The following is a 23,505-nucleotide window of genomic DNA, read 5'->3' as shown; positions in this document are numbered from 1 at the left end:
GGATTCACACCGGTATGTGTGGCTAGCCCCAAACGGAGAAATAAATTGAAACCAAACCCTCCCTTAAGCAGTGCAAATACACATAAGGTTAAATTCATTCTCATCTGAAATTTGTGGGCAGGAGAAGGTTATCCGGTTTTGCATTTTGATTATGTCTGTCGAAAGACAAGTCTGTTTCTGCCAATGGCCTCTTTATTCTCTTTTCTTTAGAAAGCTGGACTTTAGGGAATCCTACGGCCTCCATTCGTCACTTCGTTTATATATTTTTAGCCTTAAAAAGAGAGTTAGAAGGGGAAAAAAAAAACCTCCAATATCCAGGGCAGTTGAGAAACAGACCCTTTTTAAAATAAAAATCTGCCTCCCCACCCCCCAAATTCATATCTATCTACCTACTATATCTATCTCACCTCCAAATAATTAAAAGCAGATTTAAAATAGAAGCGATGTATGAAAGAAAAAGAAAAGGCTAAATTCTCAATCCACCAACAGTGACAATGCTTGGGGAGGGCGTGCGGGGGGGGGGGGGAAGAGAATTGCTGATCTGACCCAATTTGGGTTTTTTGTTTCCCCCCTCCCCCTTTTTTCAAGTGGTGGGTTTCTTGCTCTGCCTAACTAGGAAAACAACCAGGGGAGGAGAAAAGAGCCAGGCTGGGTGACCATACTTAAATCTATAGTCCCCTGGAGGAACATTAATATAAATCAGTGTTCCTGCGGGGCTGGAACATTCGTTTTCGATGACCCTTGCACAGAAAGGAAACCGCTAGCTTTCTTCCTACAGGATGTTCCCTGGATTTCTTTGGAATTGGGCTGTCAAATCCAATCCATTTTAGAACAGGCGAAAAATCCGCCTTGGCAAATCTTCGCTTTGCTCCACCAAAATAGGGCGTGTGGTTTTGTGTGTGGTTTTTTGTTGTTTTTTTTTTCCCTTTTAACCCTCTTTTTTTTTTCTTTTCCCTCCGCCGGCCCATCCATCCATCCTAATCCAACCAATTTCATGCCTGGGAATATTCCCACTGGGCGCCCCCCCCCCCCCTGCGCCTCGTCCCCGTGGTTTTAATTACCCATTTTTACTCTCCCTTTGCCTCTCGTTCACGCAGCCGGCTGGCCGGTTGAAGGAAGCCCTCAAAAGCGTGTCATTTGGCTTGGCAGGTTTTTTTATTTTTACTTTTTGGGGGTGGGGAGGAAATCCAAACACATCTAAGGAGCCTCGTCCTGGTTAAGTATCCCTGCCTGGGGGGGTGGGGGGTCAGACAACTTTTGACATCGGTTTTGGAATTTGATCAAAGACACGGTTTTAAAAGCGGAGCCTATCGTTCAGTTAAAAGAACCACGGATATCTAGGAGAGCTTTAAGCTGCTTAGCAGAGCCGGGAAACATCTGTGGGTCAAATAGCAAGTGGTGCTTATGGTCTGAAGGCGGTGGAGTCTGAGCTGTTGAAGGTAATTGTGCCCAACAGCTATCGGGGCAAAATCTCTTGAGCCATCAAGGAGGTGTTTTTGGCAGCGGGTGCGGATTTGGGGCCCTGGGCCCTGGTAAAACAACACCCACCTTAGGACCATCCGCTATGAATACAGAGGAGAGAAGAGCAAAATTGGACATGGCTTTTGCTCTGTACAAATTTGGAAAGAAAGAAGGGAAGGAAAGAAGGGAGGGAGGGAGGAGAGGAAGAGAAGGAAGGAAGGGAGAGGGGAGGGGGCAAGAGAAATAGAAAGGGAAGGGAGGAGAAGAGGGAAGAAGGAAGCAAGGGAGAGAGGAAGGAAGGAAGGAAAAGAGATGGAAGGAGAGAGGGAAGGAAGGAAGGAAGGTGCAGTGTATGCCTCCCAGCATACACAAAGGACAGCACAGCAGGAGGCTGATGGTGCAGATCAGCAGAGGGGTTGGACAGCTCACGCAATAACTGCTCACTCAGGATAAGCCTAATGAGTTAAGCTGTTGACAGCCCCAGGCATGGTCAGCCTGGTGGGAAGCCAGGATCTACACCCATTGTCACCTGCACTGGCAGGAAGCCCAGGTTTGAACTGATTGGATGCCATCCACCTGGGCAGGTACAAATAGACGCCAGGCTTCCCTGTTTCCCCCAGTTCGTTCTGTTCAGAATAAACTCATCTTTACCCCAGCTCTGTGTCCGTCTCTATGTGAAGCACACGACTTTACAGAAGGAAAGAAAGAGAAACAGACAAACAAACATTGCTAGAGCACTTGAGGAGCTTTTCAGAACTAGCCTTCTTTGCATGTTATCTAAAAGACACAAAATACCTATGTATGTGGCAGAAACCTGGTTTGCTCTAATGCCATTTCCCCCCCCCCCCTTTGTCTCTTCTTTCTTTCAGCGGCCACTCCACCCAATCTGGTTGACAAACCCTGCTTAAAGTTGAAGGTTTATGTTCGGCCAACAAGTAAGTAGGACCAGACGAAGGAAGCCATAGGAAATGTGATTCCCCCCCCCATAATTCTATTTTGAACCAATCTGGAGTAATGCATGAATCAGACTGTACATTAAGAAGCAGCCCTCATTTTCCCCCCCCCATATCTTCTGTTGCACCACTCAGCTCAGAACTATCAAAAGCCATCTTTTAAAAGGATGTGGTTTAAGAGTAAATAGAAATTCGTGTTTGAAAAACAAATGACTCTTATTTTCCCTCTAGATATATTCTGATATCCAGAATGTACTTATAAATGGGAAAAATGCAGTGTTGCTGAAAGGACGAATTGCTTGGAAAAATGGGTAAAAATAGATGGTGGCTGCCACTGAATCTCTGTCGTATTAACCGTACAGGTGGTCCTCAACTTACGACCACAATTGAGGCTCTTTCTGTGGCTAAGTGAGACAGTTGTTAAGTGAGTTTTGCCCCATTTTACAACCTTTCTTGCCACGGTTGTTAAGTGAATCACTGCAGTCGTTAGGTTAGCAACACGGTTGTAAAGTGAATCAGGCTTCCCCACTGACTTTGCTTGAAGGTTGCAAAAGGGGATCACGTGACCCTCGGGACACAGCAACTGCGTCATAAATGTGAGCCAGTTGCCGAACGTCCGAATTTTGATCACATGACCTTGGGAAGCTGCCAGGGTCATAAATGTGAAAAACGGACATAAGTCACTTTTTCAGTGCCGTTCTGATTTCAAATGGTCACTGAGTGAATGGTTGTAAGTCAAGGACTATCCATAAAACCCAGTAGACAAAACGAAGGAGGGGCTTTTGTGTTGGGTTGCAATCAAGGTAACCCCTGTGGGTTGGGTAATCTCAGTTGCTGTTGTGAGCACCACAACATCATCAGACAAAGGACACAATTACACACTTGTGTCATTATGTAACCCCTTGTGAAATGTTGCACCTGAGATACAAGTAGTTCTTGATTTATGACTCTTAAGAGAGCCCACCCATCACTGTTGTAAGTCAAGGCGGTCATAATTTGCTTTAGCCACCAGATCCATCTGATTTTACACTCTTTTCTGCAGTGGCTGTTAAGTGATCTCTGTGGTCACTTAGCAAACCATGGGCCGATTTTGCCACTTTTGGGCAAAAAAGTCATTAAATGAGGCCATCTCACTGCAGGATGCTGCAAATAGCAATAAACGCAGGCTGGTCGCCAGGCTCCCAACATGTGTCACATGACCATGGGGTGGGGTGGGGAGAGTGCCGCTGTCATAACTTTGGAACTGGGTCGTAAGTACCACCAAAGAGGATGTAAGTCGAGGACTACCTGTGTACAGGTCAGGCCATTATGACTATTTATTTCATGACCGCTGAAAGTTAAGACGGTACTGGAAAAAAATGCCCTACAACAGTCACAGCCTCCCTGTGGTCAGTTGGTTGCGATTCATGTCCTTGGCACCCACAATGTGTGGGTCACAGTGTCCTGGGGTCTAGTGATCACCATTTGTGATGTTCCCAATCAGCTTCTGACAAACAAAATCTCTTGGGGAAGCCAGATTCACTTAATGATGTGGTAAAGCTTGTAAGCCGCCCTGAGTCTTCGGAGAAGAGCGGGATATAAATGGAATTAAAATAAAATAAATAAATAAATAAAAAAGGGTCATAACATTGGATGCAGTCACGGGATGATCTCTTAATGACCGCATTGTTTAATGACAGAAATGCTGGTCCCAGTCATGATCATAAGTTGAAGATTACCTGTTCAGGAAGACTAAAATCTCATGATTTTTGATAAAAACAGAAAACAGAAATAATTAATTGATGAACTAGTTGGCATTGTTTTTCGGAGACTAGATGGTGGGAAATCTGTGGATGCCGTGCAAGTAGTCCTTGACTTATAACCATTCGTTTAATGACTGTTTAAAGCAAGGGTCTTCAAACTTGGCAACTTTAAGACTTGTGGACTTCAACTCCCAGAATTCCTCAGCCAGCCAGGGATGGCTGAGGAATTCTGAGAGTTGAAGTCCACAAGTCAGAAAAGGGCCAGGTTTGAAGACCCCTGCCTTAAAACCAGTTTCTCCAAACTTGGCAACTTTAAGATTTGTGGACTTCAACTCCGAGAATTCCTCAGCCAGCATGCCTGGCTGAGGAATTTTGGGAGTTGAAGTCCACAAGTCTTAAAGTTGCCAAGTTTGAAGACCCCTGGTTTAAAGTTACCAAGGCACTGTAAAAAGGGACTTATGACTAGTTTGCACATTTGCAGCCTCCCCAGTCAGATGTGATCAAAATTCAGGTGCTTGGCAACTGGCATCTACCGTATTTCCCCCAAAATAAGACCCAACTGGAAAACAAGCCCTTGCATGATTTTTCAGGACGCTCGTAATATAAGCCCCATCCCAAAAAAATAAGCCCCAGTTAAGATCATCGGCCAGACAGATGCATTTAGTACCATATTTCCCTGAATATATAACCTAACCGGAAAATAAGCTCTTACGTGTCTTTTGGAGCAAAAATTAATATAAGACCTGGTCTTATTTTCAGGGAAACACGGTATCTACAATAGTTGCAGTGTCCTGGGATTATCATTGGCAAACGTCCTAGGGTGCTTCTGACAAGCAAAGTCAATGGGGGAAGGCAGATTCGCTTAACAACTGCATGACTCACTTAACAACTGTAGTGATTCGTTTAACAACCATGCCCCAAAGGTTGCAAAATGGGGGCACAGCTCACTAACGACTGCCTTGCTTAGCAACACCCACTGAGCTAGGAATAAGCTGAATTTTTGGTCATCAGAGATGGAACGCAAAACATCTCTCTTTCGCCCACAAACCAGGGAACCGGGGGCAAACAAGATCCATGGTCCACTATCAGCAAGTGGATCCGGTGATGCGGCCACCCTGGTTTGGTAGATTCCATCAGCCACAAACAGTTTCCCTGAGCCATCACAGCCCACTTGGGTCTGGGGGATAGCAACATCCACAGTCCTAGCCACAGGGTTTCACAAAGAGACATTGGCAAGGTAGCAACTGGGCAAAACTATTTCTGCTCATTCAACGTTCTGAGATAGACACATTGGCCTCTACAGAGGGGAACTCTGGATGTACAGCACTACCAAGGAAGGGTGTTTTTCCACCCATAAACCTTTGGAATATTACCAGTGTATGTGATGGGCTTTGGAGTACTTCCTCTGGGCTCCATCTTTGTGGACCAAGAAAGGTAGCTGGGTTCACTATGAAGTTCCTTCCTGCTCAGCCAGAGATACCACCTCGCCCGAACTAAAGGGGTGTCCAACACTAGCCCCTTTTAAGACTTGTGGACTTCATCTCCCAGAATTCCCCAGCCAGCAGGGAGTTCTGGGAGTTGAAGTCCACAAGTCTTAAAGGGGCCAGGGCTGGATGCCCCTGTCGGACAGAAGAGCAATAAATTCAGAAACTGTTCAAGGCATCGAAGGTTAACCCAACATCATTCTGCAGTGTGGGTTGGTTGACTGTTCTGCATTGTTCTTGATTTTCTCATGGTCCTTGCCAATGGCAAGTTTTTGTCGCTATTCTTCAAGAAAGGAGAAGTTGATCTACATTCAGAGGGAGTCAGTGCCTGCAGCTGAAGGGAGGGGATTCCTCCAGAGAAGAATCTTAAATCTTCACTTTTAGGTAGAGGATTTTTCCTCCCCGCTCGATTCCATCTTTCGGTGATCCTAAAGTTCAGCAATTCTTTTTTTAGACATGGATAAGATTACAGGCAGTCCTCAACTTACGACCACAGTTGAAACCATATTTTTTGTTACTCCGCAAGGCAGTGGCTAGGTGAGGGGCTCCCAGTTTCATGCCCTTTTTTGTCACAATGGTTAAGTGAATTACTTCGGTTGTTAAGAAAATCCTGAGGTCATTAAGCGAATCCAGCTTCCCCCATTGACTTTGCTTGTCAGAAGTCAGCTAGGAAGGTCGCAAATGGTGATTGGATAACCCCAGGGCTCTGCAGCCACCATAAATACATGCCAAGTGGCCAAATTTTGATCACATCACTCTGGGAGATACTGCAATGGTTGCAAGTGCGAGGACTCACTTTTTTCAGTGCCATTGTAACTTCAAACAGTTGCTAAACAAGTGGTTGTAAGTCAAGGACTGCCTGTATTAGAAGTTTAATCAGTGACAGACTTACCACCTTGCCTTCACCTAACATGCTAGTTGGCTTTGTATTAACATTGATTGGGGTTTGTTGTGACCTACTCTATAGGCAAACCCAGTTTAATTGGTTAGTTTATAATAGTATAACAGAATAACAGAGTTGGGAGGGATCTTGGAGGTCTTCTAGTCCAACCCCCTGCTCAAGCAGGAAACCCTACACCAGAGGTAGGCAACCTTGGCTCTTTTAATGATTTCTGGACTTCAATACCCAGAATTCCTGAACCAGCCATGCTGACTCGGGAATTCTGGGAGTTGAAGTCCAGAAGTCATAAAAGAGCCAAGGTTGGCTACCCCTGCTTTACACCATTTCAGACAAACAGCTGTCCAGTCTCTTCTTGAAAACCTCCAGTGATGGAGCAGTTTATGCAGATAATTTATGCTTCAAGTGGCCCACATACATGCAACATCCCCAATTGTGTGGGTGTTCCTCAGCAGGACACATGATATGCCCATGTTGATGTTATGGCACAAATGTCATGCTACGTATGACATACCGGTGGCTTCTAATTAGCTTGGCCCAAGGGTGCTTTTTCAAAAGGCAACTGGCTTCCTTTGTTTTTCTTTGAAGACATTTTGCTTCTCATCCAAGAAGCTTCTTCAGTTCAAGGAAAACCAAAAAAGGAGAAAGCCCAGTTGCCTTTTGAAAAAGCAGTTTGGGGACAACCGTGACCTGGATGATTAAGAATCTCCACGGACATTCTGCTTAGCTTGTTCCCTCAATTTACCCTATATTTGGGGACATATTTCTGTCACCCAGATCCCTTCTCTAAGCACCTCAGAGGTAGGCCTCACTCTCTCACCTCCTGAGTTTACCCCAAAACTGAAATCTTATTCTTGGCTCCTAAAACATTACAGAATCAGGAGCCTCTGCAAGGGTGGGGAACGACGGCCCTTTAATGACTTGCGGATTTCAGTTCCCAGAATTCTTGAGCCAGCCATGGAATTCTGGGAGTTGAAGTCCACAAGTCATAAAGGGGACATCGTTCCCCACCTCTGGTCTACAGGGTGTGAATGGGTACAGGTCAAGATGGCGTCCCCTTCCTGGTGCTCAGTCCTGATTACCAGCAAAACCTGTTTTCAAGCAGAACGGACACTGCCCCTTCCTTGCACATTTTGCCCTTGAGATCAAAATTAGCAAAAGCCTTTTGACACACAGGCCTGCACACACACACACACACACACACACACACACACACACACACACACACAACCTCTGGTGACCTTTTTGATAACTTTCACCTTTTGTTTTCTTGGCAATGGCTGAAATACTAAGCACTGGTGTTGGCTGCACATTTCCAGCAAATTATGTTCGATTCTAGTTTGGGGTGAAGATAAATCTATGAAAAGAAGGGGGGAAAACCCTCAATAAACCCAGAGCAGTCTGGAATACCCGCTGACTTCATTGTTGGGATCAAGGAGGGTGGGGGAGAAAGGCAATTATTTTATTTAAATTGTAACAAACAGCAACAACCTTCTGCTTTTTCTGAACAGGTGGTATTTTAAAAAGAATCAAATGGTGCAGCTGTTTGGGGAAAAAAGAAAACACAAATTAATAATTTTCTCCTGTTAACATGTAATTAATGTTTGGTCACAGTTCTTCCCAGGGAGTGTGCAAATAGTCAGAAATGACAGAATCGGGAAAGAGATTGCCATTTTTTTTGGTGCTTTTTCATTTCTCTCTGTTGTGCATGTTTGTGTGTCTGTGTGATTTTAATTGGCTTTAAAACAAAACAAGGACTTTTTTTAAATATGAAAGAAACCCCCTGGTTGTTTTGTTGAGGTTTTTTTTCCTTCATAAAGCATGAAATATTTGTAGTGGCTTTCCACAGGGGTTGGGACAAGTATCCTGTGGCAGTTTCGTTTCGTTTCTTTTCTTTTCTTTTCTTTTCTTTTCTTTTCTTTTTTTCTTTTCTTTTCTTTTTTTTCTTTTCTTTTCTTTCTGTCTCTTTCTCACTTCTTTCTTTCTTTCTTTCTTTCTTTCTTTCTTTTCCTTCCTTCCTTCCTTCCTTCCTTCCTTCCTTCCTTCCTTCCTTCCTTTTCATTCAGGATTTCACAGGGACATAGGCAGTCCTCCATCTGTTCCTCTTCAGAACAATAAACTTAGGAAGGGTGTCTGTGTAAGTTGGCTAAGACAAAGGAACTGGCCCAGAGTCACCCAGGAGCTTCTTTGCTGAGGGAAGACTAGAACCCAGGTCTTGCCCCTTCTAGTCTACACCTGATTGGCTCTTGGGCTGAGAGGCAGGAGTCGGCCCAAGTTCAGCAAATGAGCTTCTGTGGCTGAGGAGGGACTAGAACCTGGGTCTTCCCTCTCTTAGTCTAGCACAGACATGTCAAACACAAGGCCCGGGGGCCAGATCCGGCCCGCGAAGCGGTTTCACGTGGCCCGCGAAGCCATCCTGGAAGCAGTGAGGGAACGGCCCCCACTGCCTTGGCCCTGGCCCAGAGACCCTCCTCCTGCCAGAGGCCCTCAGATCTGTCCCACTCCTGCCCGGGCCCCCATAGGCACCCTTGATGTGAACGATGTAGAGCTGGCCACACCCACCCAGTAGGCCATATGCACTTTAGCCACGCCCACCTAGTAGGCCACGCCCACCCTGGCCATACCCACCCAGCCCCCTGAGGGCCACCGCAATGCTGATGCGGCCCTCAATGAAATTGAGTTTGACACCCCTGGTCTAGCACCTGAGAAGTACAGATGTGGCAGACAGTGGAATTATTTCAAATTAAATGGCTATTGTTGCAGAAGAAGCTAGACTTTGCCCCCAGGGTTCTCTCCCAGTTGTAAATGTGAAAAATGGTCATGCCACTTTTTTTCAGTGCCGCTGTAACTTTGAACGGTCACTAAATGAATATTGTAAGTCAAGGACTACCCAGAACCCTGAGAGTCAGTTTGGTTTAGTAGCTAAAGACGCTGGGCTAGAAGCCAAGCACCTGGGAGTTCTAGTCTTGCCCTAGGTCAGGGGTAGGCAACCTTGGCTCTTTTATGACTCGTGGACTTCAACTCCCAGAATTCCTGAGCCAGCATGTCTCTGCTTGGAAACCTCTCCCTTTCCCCTCAGCATGGCTGGGTCAGGAATTCTGGGAGTTGAAGTCCACGAGTCATAAAAGAGCCAAGGTTGCCTACCCCTGACCTAGGTGCATACGATAAGAGAGTGACTGGGCCAGTGCTTCTCCCTCAGCCCTCAGAAGGAGGAGGCCAGGCCAACCTCTCCCTCAAAAATGTATCCAACAAAACGGCAGCGACTTGTCCAGGCACAGGCGGGCGAAAAGAAGAAAAGCTAGTCCCGTAGACTCAGAGGAATTTGAAGCCGATGCCAAGATGGATTTGCATCTCCAATTTTTTTTGCTCAGTTCCTCTTCTCTCTTCCCCCCCCCCACCTCCCCTTCCCTCTTCTCCAGGCTGTAAGTCTGCCAAAACCACCCTTAATCTAGTAATAAACTTAAGAGGAGCCGAGCTCAGGGAATGGCGTTAAAACGGCTTTGACTGTAATTTAGCGGATTCCCTGGAAGACATTTTTGCATCGTTGACTGATTAGGCGTCTTTTGGAAACAGGATTATTGGATCGCTATGAAACAATTGCTCTCTGACCTTCTGCACGGCGTGCTGACTGCCAGCCAAGGCCGGGGAGGGGGGACATAACAAAACCTAACCTAAACAGGCATTGTCCCCGGAGATGTCCTGTTGTTATGAGTTGGCTGGCAGATCTCGAAGTTGGCTCCTTGCCATCGTGCGAAAACTGCCGCCCGCATATTTTGAAACGGAGTCTCCGTCTGGGGGGAAATTGGGAGTCTGATCTTGGCAAAAGCAGCTTGTTCACTTACTCGTTTAACCCTGGACCGTTCTGCTACCCAACCCAGCCATTCAGGAGGAGACTGGCCCAGGAGGAGACTGGATGGCATCACAGTGTCCCGGATGACAGCTTACTAAAGCATGCCATCAATTTGAATGTTCCAGTTTCAGAATTTTATTTTATTTTTATTCCTGTTATGGTCCATGAAACTATACCTACAGGTGGTCCTCAACTGACAACCAAAATTGGGATCAGAATTTCTGTTGTTAAGCACATCCTGCTTATTCTATTCTATTCCATTCCATTCCATTCCTTATTCTGTTCTGTTCTATTCTATTCTATTCTATTCTATTCTATTCTATTCTATTCTATTCTATTCTATTCTATTCTATTCTATTCTATTCTGTTCTATTCTATTCTATTCTATTCTTTCATTCCAAATTCTGTTCTGTTCTATTCTATTCTATTCTATTCTATTCTATTCTATTCTATTCTATTCTATTCTATTCTATTCTATTCTATTCTATTCTATTCCTATTTCTTATTCTATTCTATTCCTATTCCTATTCCTATTCCTATTCCTTACTCTACTCTACTCTACTCTACTCTACTCTACTCTACTCTACTCTACTCTACTCTACTCTACTCCACTCCACTCCACTCCACTCCACTCCACTCCATTCTATTCTATGGTTGGACTGTGGAGTCCTTGGTGCTCTCTGAACTTGGTAGATGTTTCCAATGTCTCATTACCCAACGAGGTAACATCATCAGCACAAGAAAACCAACCAGATATTCAGAATTCCTATAGGAATCTGGACCTCCAATAGGAGAGAATATCTGTAGCTCAGAGTTGAACTGTGGAGTCCTCGGTGCTCTCTGAGCTTTGGGGTTTGGTTCTGAATATTTCATTACCGACTAGGAAACATTATCCGTGCGAGAGTGTGGGGTTATATACAGTAGCTTGCCCTGCCCATTTTGGTGGGAGTGTCAGGTTTTTTTTTCCCTTGATGGTTCCTTGATTAATGTATTGCTTCTTGCTTGATTGTGAGAGCGACTGGAGTATTGCTTTCTGTTTGATTGTGGGGAGTGGATTCCCAACACCAAATATCAATCAGAAGATACACTGAAAAACTCTTTAATCTCATGGGCAGACGATAGTTTCAACTGGGAAACTGTGAGTAGACTAAGCTAAATCCGAAAACACTAGGGAATTCCTAAAAGCTTGGCATTTAGACAAATCAGCCATCAATAGACACATAGAGATAAGCTATATTTACAAAACATTCAAAAGAGACAATAAAAAAGCTTAGAAGGAAACAAAACAGACCAGAGACACATCCTCTCCAGCAGCCAACACCCAGATAAGCAGGGATTAACACCAGACAAACAAGCAAGCAAGAGACTACCTCAATCAAAGAATTACCAAGGAGAAAACCACACTTCCCCCCCCCCCCCACAAAAACCTGCAAGGCAAGCTACTGTATATGAACAGAGAGCAAGCTTCATACTCACTGGCCCTGATGATGTTACTTAGCTGAGTAATGAAACATGTTGGCTGGGGAATTCTGGGAGTTGAAGTCCAGATATCCTCAAATTTGAATGGCTCACTATGAGGGTTGTTCTACACTTAGGAATACCTGCATCATGTTTTCCCATTGTGCTTTTTTTATTCTTTTGCCCCACTGCCTTGGTCGGGGGGGGGGGGGCGGAAACAGGGAGTCATCAGAGATCTTCAGAGATGGAAAAGGAAGTGGGTTTCTTTGGTGGGGGGGGGAAAAAAAATTCCGACTATTTCTTTTCTCCTTTCCTTCCAGATGATTCTCTCTACGAGTCGCCGGAGCCCATTTTCACCAGCAATAATTCCTGCTGCAGCTTCACCGTCCCCGATGCCTTTTTCGTGGTGGTGCCGGTGTTTTGGACTATCCTCGCTTCCTAGCCCCCCCGCCGCCGGAATTGCAAACGAGAAATCGGGGTGGGGGGGACGTTTTCTTTTACAGCAGCAGCTGCCAAAACCAAGGGAGAGTGGGGGGACGTATCAGAGGAAAGAATGAGAGGAAGAGGAGAGGAAAAACGAAGAAGCATGAACAGGGGTGTGTTTGTTACCGGATCAGAAGTGACACATTTGGGAAGGGAAAGGGGGGGGGGCTGTTGCAAGGATTTTGATCTACGGTCTCTGCCCACCTCAGGCGAAAGGGCCCTGGATTTCCTGTCTTTGCGTCTCCTGGAAAAACTACAACACCCCAAAGTGAGCCAGACACACACACACACCCCGCTCCCCCGGAGTCTGATGCAGTACAGAGGGAAGGAAAAAAAAAGGCTCAATTTTTTGAAAAAAGAAGAAGGAAGGAAACCTGTGACATGGGGAGCTGGTTTTATATTTCAAAAACAAATCTTCCACAGACCTCGATCAAGCCAGCTGGTGTAAAAACACCCCCAGCCCTTTAGATTAATCCCCCCGTGGAGTTCTTCTTTTTAAAATCTCTAGACCAAATATAGTCGTTTTTTTTAATTTTCTTATTTTTCTCAGCTTAACTTTTTCTGGTTTTTGAAGGGTATCTGTGTGTGTGTGTCTCTCTGTGTGTGTGTCTACTCTAAACTTTTTCCACAACTGGAACTCAAAAAAAGAAACATTACAATGGGGGGGGGGAGAAACCAGAGAGGACCCTCTGAATTGGTGCCTCGTTTTTATTTTTTATTTTTATTTTTTTGCGAAGGGTTGGTTGGGTTTGAGGGACATCCTTTACATTCCCTTTGATGTGGTTTTTTTTCCCTTTCTTGAATATGATGATCCAGCGTCGAGGGGAATGGACCTCTCACGGTGACCAAATTGCATTTTCTGATGGTGGAAACCCCTTAACTAAGAGAACCACCAACTATAACAAGACCATTTCTTCAAAAAAAGAAAAAAGAAAAAAAAACACCACAACATCTTGAGGACTAGAAACATCGTTCTGCCAAAACCTGTTAACTCCTTCGGATTTCTTTGTGGTCCTATTCCATGGGTATCGAAGGCTCACTGCCACTTAAGACAGGCAAAGAAAAAGAAGAAAAAAGAAAAATAGATGGATAAAAGAGGATCTCACACTTCTGGGCATGTTCTTCCTCCATTTCTCCAAGAAAGACTGTGGGAGATGTGAATCCAAACTCTGGACTGTTTTCTCTGTGTGTTCAAGGGGGGAAAGGGGGGAGGGAGGGTTGTCTGAACAGAAAGATGATTTATGCAGATCTAAAGCTGGGAAAGTGTAATTTGTAAATCTTGTTTTTTTCTGTTGATAAAGAAAGCTCGGTGTTGGGGAGGGGCGGGGGGGAAGGAGAAACCAGCACAATATAACTGAAGAGGCAACATCTGGAATACCCTGCCCATGTGGCTGTACTAGTTTGAGGTGTGCTGAGCTGCTGAGTTCCAAAATGGTGGATATTTTGGGGTGCCCTCCCTTGCAGACGAAAAGCCCTGAATGACCAACTTTCACACCCAAAAGAAAGGATCAGCTTGGAGGCTTATAATGTGTTGATCCACCCTGCCATTCTTCCTGTGAGAAGATGGTCAGCGGAAAATCGATTCAGGATGGTTCTGACCCAGGCCTGAAGTAGATTCCCCTTTGGGTTTCTTGGTTTGGAAATCCCTAAAGGAAACAAAATGGGGGATTTGACTCAGCCATCCTCCCGAATCTCCTTTGTTTCTTCCCTCAATCCCTTTCCTCTGTGGTGTCTGCCTGCCTGCATGTGTCGGCATCAACTCCCAGAATTCCCCAGCCGGCTATGCTGGCTGTGGAATTCTGGGAGTTGAAGTCCACATGTCTTCAAGTTGCCGAGGTTGTAAAACTGCTCTAAACTTTTCTTAAATCCAAGTCCTTTTTCCTCCTAACCTACCATGAATTTATCTAACTAGGGTAGGAGAAGAAGATGTAAAGGGGCTTATAAATGCAATACCGGAAGGCCTTGACTTACAACCGGTTGCTTACCAACTATTGAAAATTACAACAGCCCCCCATAATTACTAACAACCGAGTTCCAACATCCGCCTCCCCTACTCCATGGTCATGTGACTGCATGTCAGGTATGCAGCAACCAGTCCGCATTTATGACGGTTTGCAGCACATGACCACAGTTTACAACATCTTGTTTTTGCTGTTCGAGAAACAAACGCCTCAGAGTGAACAATGACTTTGCTTTACGGCCGCCAGGGAAAAAGCTTGTAAGAATCACATGATGACTCGCTTTAGGATTGTCACAACACCCATCAGTGCAAGGCTCAATTACGGTCATAACTTGAGGATTCCCTATAGACAAAATGAAGAGACAACAAAAGGGAAAGCGCTTAAGTGGCAAATCCATTCAGACGTAAAAGTATTTAGAAGTGAAAAGAATCGGCTAAGTCGTGATCTTAAAGAATGACTCTGCAGTGGTCTGGTTCACCCACTGCACTTTAGAATAGAATAGAATGGAATAGAGCTGGAAGGGGCCTTGGAGGTCTTCTAGTCCAGCCCCCAACTCAAGCAGGAGAACCTATACCCGTAGTGGCGAACCTACAGCACGTGTGCCACAGGTGGCACACACAGCCTTCTTGGTGGGCACACGTGCCATTGCTCCATTCCTAGGCCTTCAGCTGGGTTTTATAAAACCTTTTTGCTTAGACATACCCAATTCCAGCAACCGTTCCTTATATGTTTTAGCCTCCAGTCTCCTGATCATCTTTATTGCTCTTCTCTGCGTTCTTTCTAGAGTCTCAACATCTTTTTTTACACCGTGGTGACCAAAACTGGATGCCGTATTCCAAGTGTGGCCTTCCGGAGGCATTGTAAAGTGGTATTAACACTTCCCTTGTTCTGGGTTGGAGAATTAATCTGGTGATGGACAGAGCCTTGATTTCCTTTGAGGTACAGATAAGTCCTTGACTCACGAACCACAAGTGAACCCAACATTTTCATTGCTAAGCAAGGCAGATATTAAGTGAGTTTTGCCGCATTTTATGACCTTTTTGCCACTTTTGTTAAGCCAATCAGCACAGTGAATCAAGGAGTTGTTAAACCTGAATTTGCTTGTTGGAAGGGGAGATTACAAATGGAGATCACATGACCCCCCCATGGCAACTGTCGTAAATATTACATTATATTGTAACCCAGCCAGTCCCTCTTTGAGGGAATGGGCAGTTTAGAAATACGAAATATAAATAAACAAAATACATGCCTGTTGCCTAACACTCAAATTTTGATTACACAATCATGGGGATGCTTTAATGGCTGTAAGTATGACAACTGCTCATCATGAGTCACTTTTTTCAATGCCGTTGTAACTTCGGCCAGTAAACGAATGGTTGTAAGTCAAGGACTACCTCTATTGCCCCCTCCCAACAGAGGCTCATTGGAAAAAATGGTGCCTTCTAAAAGATTCCCTTAAAACAAGGCTCTCCAAACCTGACAACTTTAAGATTTGTGGGCTTCCAACTCCCAGAATTCCTCCGGAAGTCCACAAGTCTTAAAAAGTTGCCAGGTTGGGAGACCCCTGCCTTAAAAGTTGAAAATGGGGGATAGTTTCTCCGTAAAGCAAACTGACCGTGGTGTCTCACCAGGGGCTTCAAAAAAGCCACAAATGTGTGGTTGAAGATTGCAGTTGTCATCTTGAAAGCAGATCTCCTTGGCCAGTGACCACCCTGGGCTGGACTCACAACCTCCTTGTCTTCCTACCCACCCACCTAACCCCCAACCCCATCCCTGCCCTCCTTTTCCAATGGCAGCAGGTTTTAAAAAGCTTGTGAATGATGGTTTGGTGTAGGGGTTGAAGTCCACAAGTCTTAAAGTGGTCCAGGTTGCAGACCCCTGGTTTGGTGCGTTGCGCAAAGTTCCCCACAACACATCGTAAACCAAACTCTGTTGAAGATGTTACCTAGCCTGCTAACAAAACGTTGGGAAACCAACCCACAAGCTAAGTTGCTAAGGTTGTGTGCTAAGGTTGTATGCTAAGTTGCTGGCTTGGTCCAGGTTTGCCGACCGCAGATGTGAAGTATACAAAGCTACAAAAACGAATTCAGTAAAGAAAATTAGGAAATGTCAGGCCTTGGCTGGCCTGGAGCCAGCTGGCATTACAGGTAGTCCTCGACTTACAATCATTCGTTTAGCGACCATTCAAAGTTACAATGGCACTGAAGAAGGTTACTTATAACCGGTTTTCACACTTAACGGCCATTGCAGCATCCTCAGAGTCACGTGATCAAAATTTGGGCATTTGGCAACTGGCATGTATTTATAACAGTTGCACTGTCCTGGGGTCATGTGATCACTTTTTTCTAACCTTCTCAGCTGGCTTTCGACAATCAAAGTCAATAAGGGAAGCCAGATTCTCTTAAGGACCCCCACTTAACAACTGCAGCGTTACGGTCATAAAATGAGGCAACCCACTCAACAAGCGCCTCACTAAGCAATGAAAATGTTAGGCTCAGCTGTGGTCATAAATCAAGGATTACGCTGTACCACCTTGGAGAGAGAATAGGGCTGGATTTCACTCGTTTGTTTCCACTGTCGTGGCCGAAGAAGGAGAGGAGACCACACAGAAAGCCACTCATAATTTCTTCTAACGTTTTCCACTTCTCCTTTCTAGCCAAGAATTCTTCTACCCACTCTGGGAACTGAAGTGCAAATTCTCCTTTCATACGACTGTATATTCCCACCTGACAATCTTTCTGTGGGTGTTTTAATTTTTTTTTTTTCCGTTTTCCAACTCCCAGCAGACATCTGTAAAACAACAACAGCACACCAATTTTACTCTGTCTCGGTGTGCCGCGGGACTAAGTTGGAACAGTTGTTATATTTCTGTACATATTGCCAGCAGGCATAATACTGTGATTATGAATTATTATTAATTATTATTACTATTTTTAATGCATTTGCTGAAAATGGATGAGTTGGATTGATTTTTTTTATCATTTTGTTTTATAATTTCCTGGGGAGGTATCCCTGTTGATTCTTTAGAAAGGGGGGGGGAAGAATTAGAAACATACTGTTTTCCTGTTTCCCGCTGTATTTAAAAAAAGCAAAACAAAACCTTGAATTAACATCCTGATTCAAGGACTGTTTTTACGTTTTCTGACGCTGCTTTCTAAATTTTCCTTGCTCATTTTTTCTTGCTGGATTAACGAGCATTTCTTACAAACCAGCCAATCCGTTCACCCCAAATAATAATAAGACAGGTTTCCATTGCATGCTGCCTATGGAATTCTGGGAGTTGAAGTCCACATATCTTTAAGTTGCCAAAGGTTGAGAAACACTGGTTTAAACCCATGTATTAATGCTAGGCCTAGCTACAACTTGGAGGAGTGGGAGACGTAATCTCCCAGCATTATACAGGTAGTCCTTGACTTACAACAGTTCATTTAGTGACCACTCAAAGTTACAACAGCACTGAAAAAAGTGACTTAGGACCGTTTTTCACACTTCATTGCAGCATCCCCCATGGCCACGTGTTTACGTTTGGATGCTTAACAACTGATTTGTATTTATGACAGCGTCCTGTGGTCATGTGATCACCTTTTGTGACCTTCTGATAAGCAAAGTCAACAGGGAAACCAGACTTGCTTAACAACCATGTGACTGACTTAACAACTGCAGTGATTCACTTAACAACCGGGGCAAGAAAAAGTCCTCAAATGGGGCAAAGCTCACTTAACAGATTTCTCACTTAGCAACATAAATTCTTGGCTCAATTGTGGTCGTAAGTCGAGGACTCCCTGTACATCATCTTACTTTCTGCAATGGAGCCCACTTCGATGTGTCTAGATCAGGAGTCCCCAACCTTGGCCACTTTATGACTTGTTGTTGTTGTTGTTGTTAGCTGCGAAGTCGTGTCCGACCCATCGCGACCCTATGGACAACATTCCTCCAGGCCTTCCTGTCCTCTACCATCTTCTGGAGTCCATTTAAGCTCACGCCTACTGCTTCAGTGACTCCATCCAGCCACCTCATTCTCTGTCGTCCCCTTCTTCTATTGCCCTCGATCTTCCCCAGCATTAGGCTCTTCTCCAGGGAGTCCTTCCTTCTCATTAGGTGGCCAAAGTACTTGAGTTTTAGCTTCAGTATCTGGCCTTCTAAAGAGCAGTCAGGATTGATCTCCTCTAGGACTGACCGGTTTGATCGCCTTGCAGTCCAAGGGACTCGCAGGAGTCTTCTCCAGCACCACAGTTCAAAGGCCTCAATTCTTTGGCGCTCAGCCTTTCTTATGGTCCAACTTTCACTACCATACATTGCAACTGGAAAGACCATAGCCTTGACTATACGCACTTTTGTTGACAGGGTGATGTCTCTGCTTTTTAGTGTGCTGTCTAGATTTGCCATGGCTTTCCTCCCCAGGAGCAAGCGTCTTTTAATTTCTTGGCTACAGTCCCCATCTGCAGTGATCTTGGAGCCCAGGAAAATAAAATCTGTCACTACCTCCATTTCTTCCCCATCTATTTGCCAGGAATTGAGAGGGCCAGATGCCATGATCTTGGTTTTCTTAATGTTAAGTTTCAATCCAAGTTTTGCACTCTCCTTCTTCACCTGCAACAAGAGGCTCTTTAGTTCTTCTTCACTTTCTGCCATTAGAGTGGTATCATCTGCGTATCTTAGGTTGTTGATATTTCTTGCGGCAATCTTAATTCCAACTTTTGATTCATCTAGCCCTGCCTTTCTCATGATGTGCTCTGCATATAAGTTAAATAGGCAGGGCGACAGTATACAGCCTTGCCGGACTCCTTTCCCAATTTTGAACCAATCAGTGGTTCCGTGTCCAGTTCTCACTGTTGCTTCTTGACCCGCATATAGGTTTCTCAAGAGACCAATAAGATGGTCTGGTACTCCCATCTCTTTAAGAACTTGCCACAGTTTGTTATGATCCACACAATCAAAGGCTTTAGCATAGTCAATGAAGCAGAAGTAGATGTTTTTCTGGAACTCCCTAGCTTTCTCCATGATCCAGCGTATGTTGGCAATTTGATCTCTAGTTCCTCTGCCTCTTCGAAATCCTGCCTGCACTTCTGGTAGTTCTCGATCCACATACTGCTGAAGTCTAGCTTGTAGGATTTTAAGCATGACTTTACTAGCATGAGAAATGAGTGCAATGGTGCGATAGTTTGAACATTCTTTGGCACTGCCTTTCTTAGGAATTGGAATGTAAACTGATCTTTTCCAATCCTGTGGCCACTGTTGAGTTTTCCAAATTTGCTGGCAAATTGAGTGTAGCACTTTTACTGCATTGTCTTTTAAGATTTTGAATAGCTCAGCTGGAATACTGTCACCTCCACTAGCTTTGTTGTTGCTCAGCTTTTCTAAGGCCCACTTCACTTCACATTCTAGGATGTCTGGCTCGAGGTCAGTGACCACCTCATTATGATTATCAGGGACGTTAAGCTCATTCTTGTATAGTTCTTCTGTGTAATTTTGCCACCTCTTCTTAATCTCTTCTGCCTCTGTTAGGTCCCTGCCATTTTGGTCCTTTATCATGCCCATTTTTGCATTAAACGTTCCCTTCATTTCTCCAATTTTCTTGAAAAGATCTCTGGTCCTCCCTATTCTATTGTTTTCTTCTATTTCTTTGCACTGTTCATTTAAGAAGGCATTCTTATCTCTTCTAGCTATTCTCTGGAATTCTGCATTCAATTGGGTGTATCTTTCTTTTTCTCCCTTGCCTTTCGCTTCCCTCCTTTCCTCAGCTATTTGCAAAGCTTCCTCAGACAGCCATTTTGCTTTCTTGCATTTCTTTTTCTTTGGGATGGTTTTGGTTGCTACCTGTTGTACAATGTCACGAACCTCTGTCCATAGTTCTTCAGGCACTCTGTCTATCAGATCTAATTCCTTAAATCTATTTGTCACCTCTACTGTATATTCAACAGGGATATGATTTAATTCATACCTGACTGGCCTAGTGCTTTTCCCTACTTTCTTCAGTTTAAGCCTAAACTTTGCAAGGAGAAGCTCATGGTCTGAGCCACAGTCAGCTCCTGGTCTTGTTTTTACTGACTGTATAGAGCTTCTCCATCTTTGGCTGCAGAGCATATAGTCAATCTGATTTCTGTGTTGACCATCTGGTGATGTCCATGTGTAGAGCCGTCTCTTGGGTTGTTGGAAAAGAGTGTTTGCTATGACCATCGTATTCTCTTGACAGAATTCTATCAGCCTGTGCCCTGCTTCATTTTGCACTCCAAGGCCAAACTTGCCTGTTATTCCAGTTATCTTTTGGCTTCCTACTTTAGCATTCCAATCCCCCATGATGATAAGAACATCATTTTTTGGTGTTAGTTCTATAAGGTGCTGTAGTGCTTCATAGAACTGGTCAATTTCATCCTCTTCAGCACTGGTGGTTGGGGCATAGACTTGGACTACTGTGATATTGAATGGTTTCCCTTGGATTCGAACTGAGATCATTCTGTCATTTTGAGGATTGTATCCCAGTATTGCTTTTCCTACTCTTTTATTGACTATGAAGGCTACTCCATTTCTTCTGAAGGATTCTTGCCCACAGTAGTATACCTGATGGTCATCTGAATTAAATTCACCCATTCCTGTCCATTTTAGTTCGCTGATACCTAAGATGTCAATGTTCAGTCTTGTCATCTCTTGTTTGACCACGTCCAGTTTTCCTTGATTCATGGATCTTACATTCCAGGTTCCTATGGAGAAAAAATCTTTACAGCATCGGACTTTCCTTTCACCACCAGACACATCCACAGCTGAGCGTCCTTTCGGCTTTGGCCCAGTCGCTTCATTCTTTCTGGCGCTACTAGTACTAGCCCTCTGCTCTTCCCCAGTAGCATATTGGACGCCTTCCGACCTGAGGGGCTCATCTTCCAGCGTCATATCGTTTTGCCTTTTGGTACTGTCCATAGGGTTTTCATGGCAAAGATACTGGAGTGGGTTGCCATTTCCTTCTCCAGTGGATCACGTTTTGTCAGAACTCTCTGCTATGACCTGTCCGTCTTGGGTGGCCCTGCACGGCATAGCTCATAGCTTCATTGAATTACGCAAGCCCCTTCGCCACGACAAGGCAGTAATCCATGAAGGGGATTATGACTTGTGGAGGACTTCAACTCCCAGAAATCCTCCTGGCTGAGGAATTCTGGGAGTTGAAGTCCACAAGTCATAAAGTGGCCAAGGTTGGGGACTCTGGTCTAGACTAGAGCAGTGGCTCTCCAAATTTGGCAAATTTTGAGACTTGTGGAATTCTGGGAGTTGAAGTCCATCCCTCTACACAAGTTGCCAAGTTTTGGAGAAAAAACAACAACTGGTCTAGAGCAGGGGTAGGCAACCATGGCTCTTTTATGACTCGTGGACTTCAACTCCCAGACTTCCTGAGCTAGCCATGCTGAGGAGAAAGGGAGAGGTTTCCATACTGAGCCAAGGTGGCTCAGGAATTCTGGGAGTTGAAGTCCACGAGTCATAAAAGAGCCCAGGTTGTCACTTCCTTGGGATCAGAATAGCCCGATCGTGGACAATCAGGTGTCTGAGGTGAATACCTCCAATAATAACATCTAGAAATTACTACATTTTATATGGAATGCTGTCTGATGGGGGAGTCAATAGGGGTTCTTTTCTACCTCACAATGTCCACCAGAATCTGGAAAACATCAACAGACGCTCCCAACAGACATCAGGGCTGGCCTTCACTAGCCTGGAAACCATTTGGAGGCTGTGAAGCAGAGCATTAGCAGAAATGGCCCTTCCTTGGCCAGTAGGACAGTTGGAACCATGTGCAGCATTTAAAGCCCCTGTTGGGGTTCTGGGAAAGCAAGGAAAGGGGTGACCAGGCTCCTCTTAATCATGGCCCTGAGCTTCTTTCTGGCTAGTTTGGCGCTGCAGATAATTTCTTGCCCCTTCTCCAGTGCTGGAAAGGTGGATAATCAATCTGGATGTTGAAAGGCAGATGAATTAGTAGCTGGAAAGGAACTACTCACTGCTGATTTTATTTTCATTTCAACAGGAAGGACCAGCAACTGTTGAATAAGGATATATGGTTCCTTCCTCTACTAGCTTCTAACCCTGACACAAAGCGATACTTCCTCCTCCTCCTCCTCGTCCTCCATCTTCTTTTTCCTCTCCTGTTCCTCTTCCTCCTCCTTCCCCCTTTCCTTCTCCTCCATCCTCCTTTCTCTTCCTCCTCATTCTCCTTCTCCTCTTCATCCTCTCTTCTTCCTCTTCCTCTTCCACCTCCTTCTTCCCCCTTCCTTCTCCATCCTCCATTCTTCCTCTGCTCTTCCTCCCTCCTCTCTTCTTGCTCTCCTCTTCTACTACTCCCTCCTCCCTCCTCTCTTCTTCTGTTCTTCCTCCTCCTCCTCCTCCATCCTCTCTTCCTCTCCTCTCCCTTCCTCCTCCTCCTCCACATGAATTAACCAACAATATGAAGAAAAAGAAAGAAAAAAAGAAAAATAAAAGAATGGACATGATAGTTCAGAGTAATTTGTGAAGAGCACAGTTGTTAGAAAACATGCTTTGGTGGGGGAAATTCACGCCAGCCCTTCTTCCAGGGGCAGAAGAAAGCGCTCCTGAAGCTCAACAGAAAAGAGGGCCCTGAGTCTGGGTCAAGAAAGTGACATGAGAAAACATCTCAGACGCACACACGACTTCACGCGAAGATAGAGGGAGGGAGCACCTTCAGATGTGCAAGTTTGCTGAAGAAAAAATAGTTTGGATCCGAAACACAGAAGTGTCCCAAGTACTTAACCAAACATAAATATCAGGGCATTACCAACTATCAACACGGAGAGAATAAATAGATCACAATGAAATGCATACCAATAAGCAGTACACAACTAGAATATCTAAAAGATCTCCTAGAAATGTAATTGAAATTAGCTTAATGATAATAACAGAGGCAATAAGCAGCTTAGACCTAGCCACACACCATCAGCCTAGTAATTTCTTTCTTCATGCCTTTTTTTTTTCCTACCTGTTGCTTTCATTTCATTCCCAGCCCCTGAGAGAAACAGCCTTAAATTGTCCTTAGTTACACCAGTGTTAAAGTGGTGTTTTCCCCTTAATACAACAGCAGCTACAAGGTGTGTACAATTTCTGGCATTCATCTGCCATTGTGTTGGAGGCAAAGGCAGGGAAGACAGGCAGTGGTATACGGGAATAGAGTAGAGTACAGTAGAAACAGAATAGAGTAGAATAGAATAGAAATAGAATAGAGT

The 23,505-nt window shown here is 44.7% G+C and overlaps 1 protein-coding gene across 2 annotated transcripts in view; it reads left to right on the top strand.

Moving 5' to 3' along the window:
- The window catches only part of EFNA2 (ephrin A2), a gene marked incomplete at its 3' end in the record, with an annotated part of 291,821 nt that extends 279,533 nt beyond the window's left edge, over window positions 1-12,288 (top strand). Inside the window, exons 6-7 of one of the 2 annotated variants that reach the window (XM_083364928.1) lie at window positions 2,331-2,396; window positions 12,167-12,288. In XM_083364928.1, the coding sequence (XP_083221054.1) occupies window positions 2,331-2,396; window positions 12,167-12,288 (188 nt within the window). Of the gene's footprint in view, window positions 1-2,330; window positions 2,507-12,166 lie in introns of those variants that run through there. The other variant, XM_083364929.1, reaches the window with a different exon arrangement.
- Between the last annotated feature and the right edge of the window lie 11,217 nt (window positions 12,289-23,505).

This window comes from Vipera ursinii, assembly GCF_947247035.1.
Source record: "Vipera ursinii genome assembly, chromosome: 1".
Classification (NCBI taxonomy): Eukaryota; Metazoa; Chordata; class Lepidosauria; order Squamata; family Viperidae; genus Vipera; species Vipera ursinii.
This window is presented reverse-complemented; position numbering and strand designations above follow the sequence as displayed.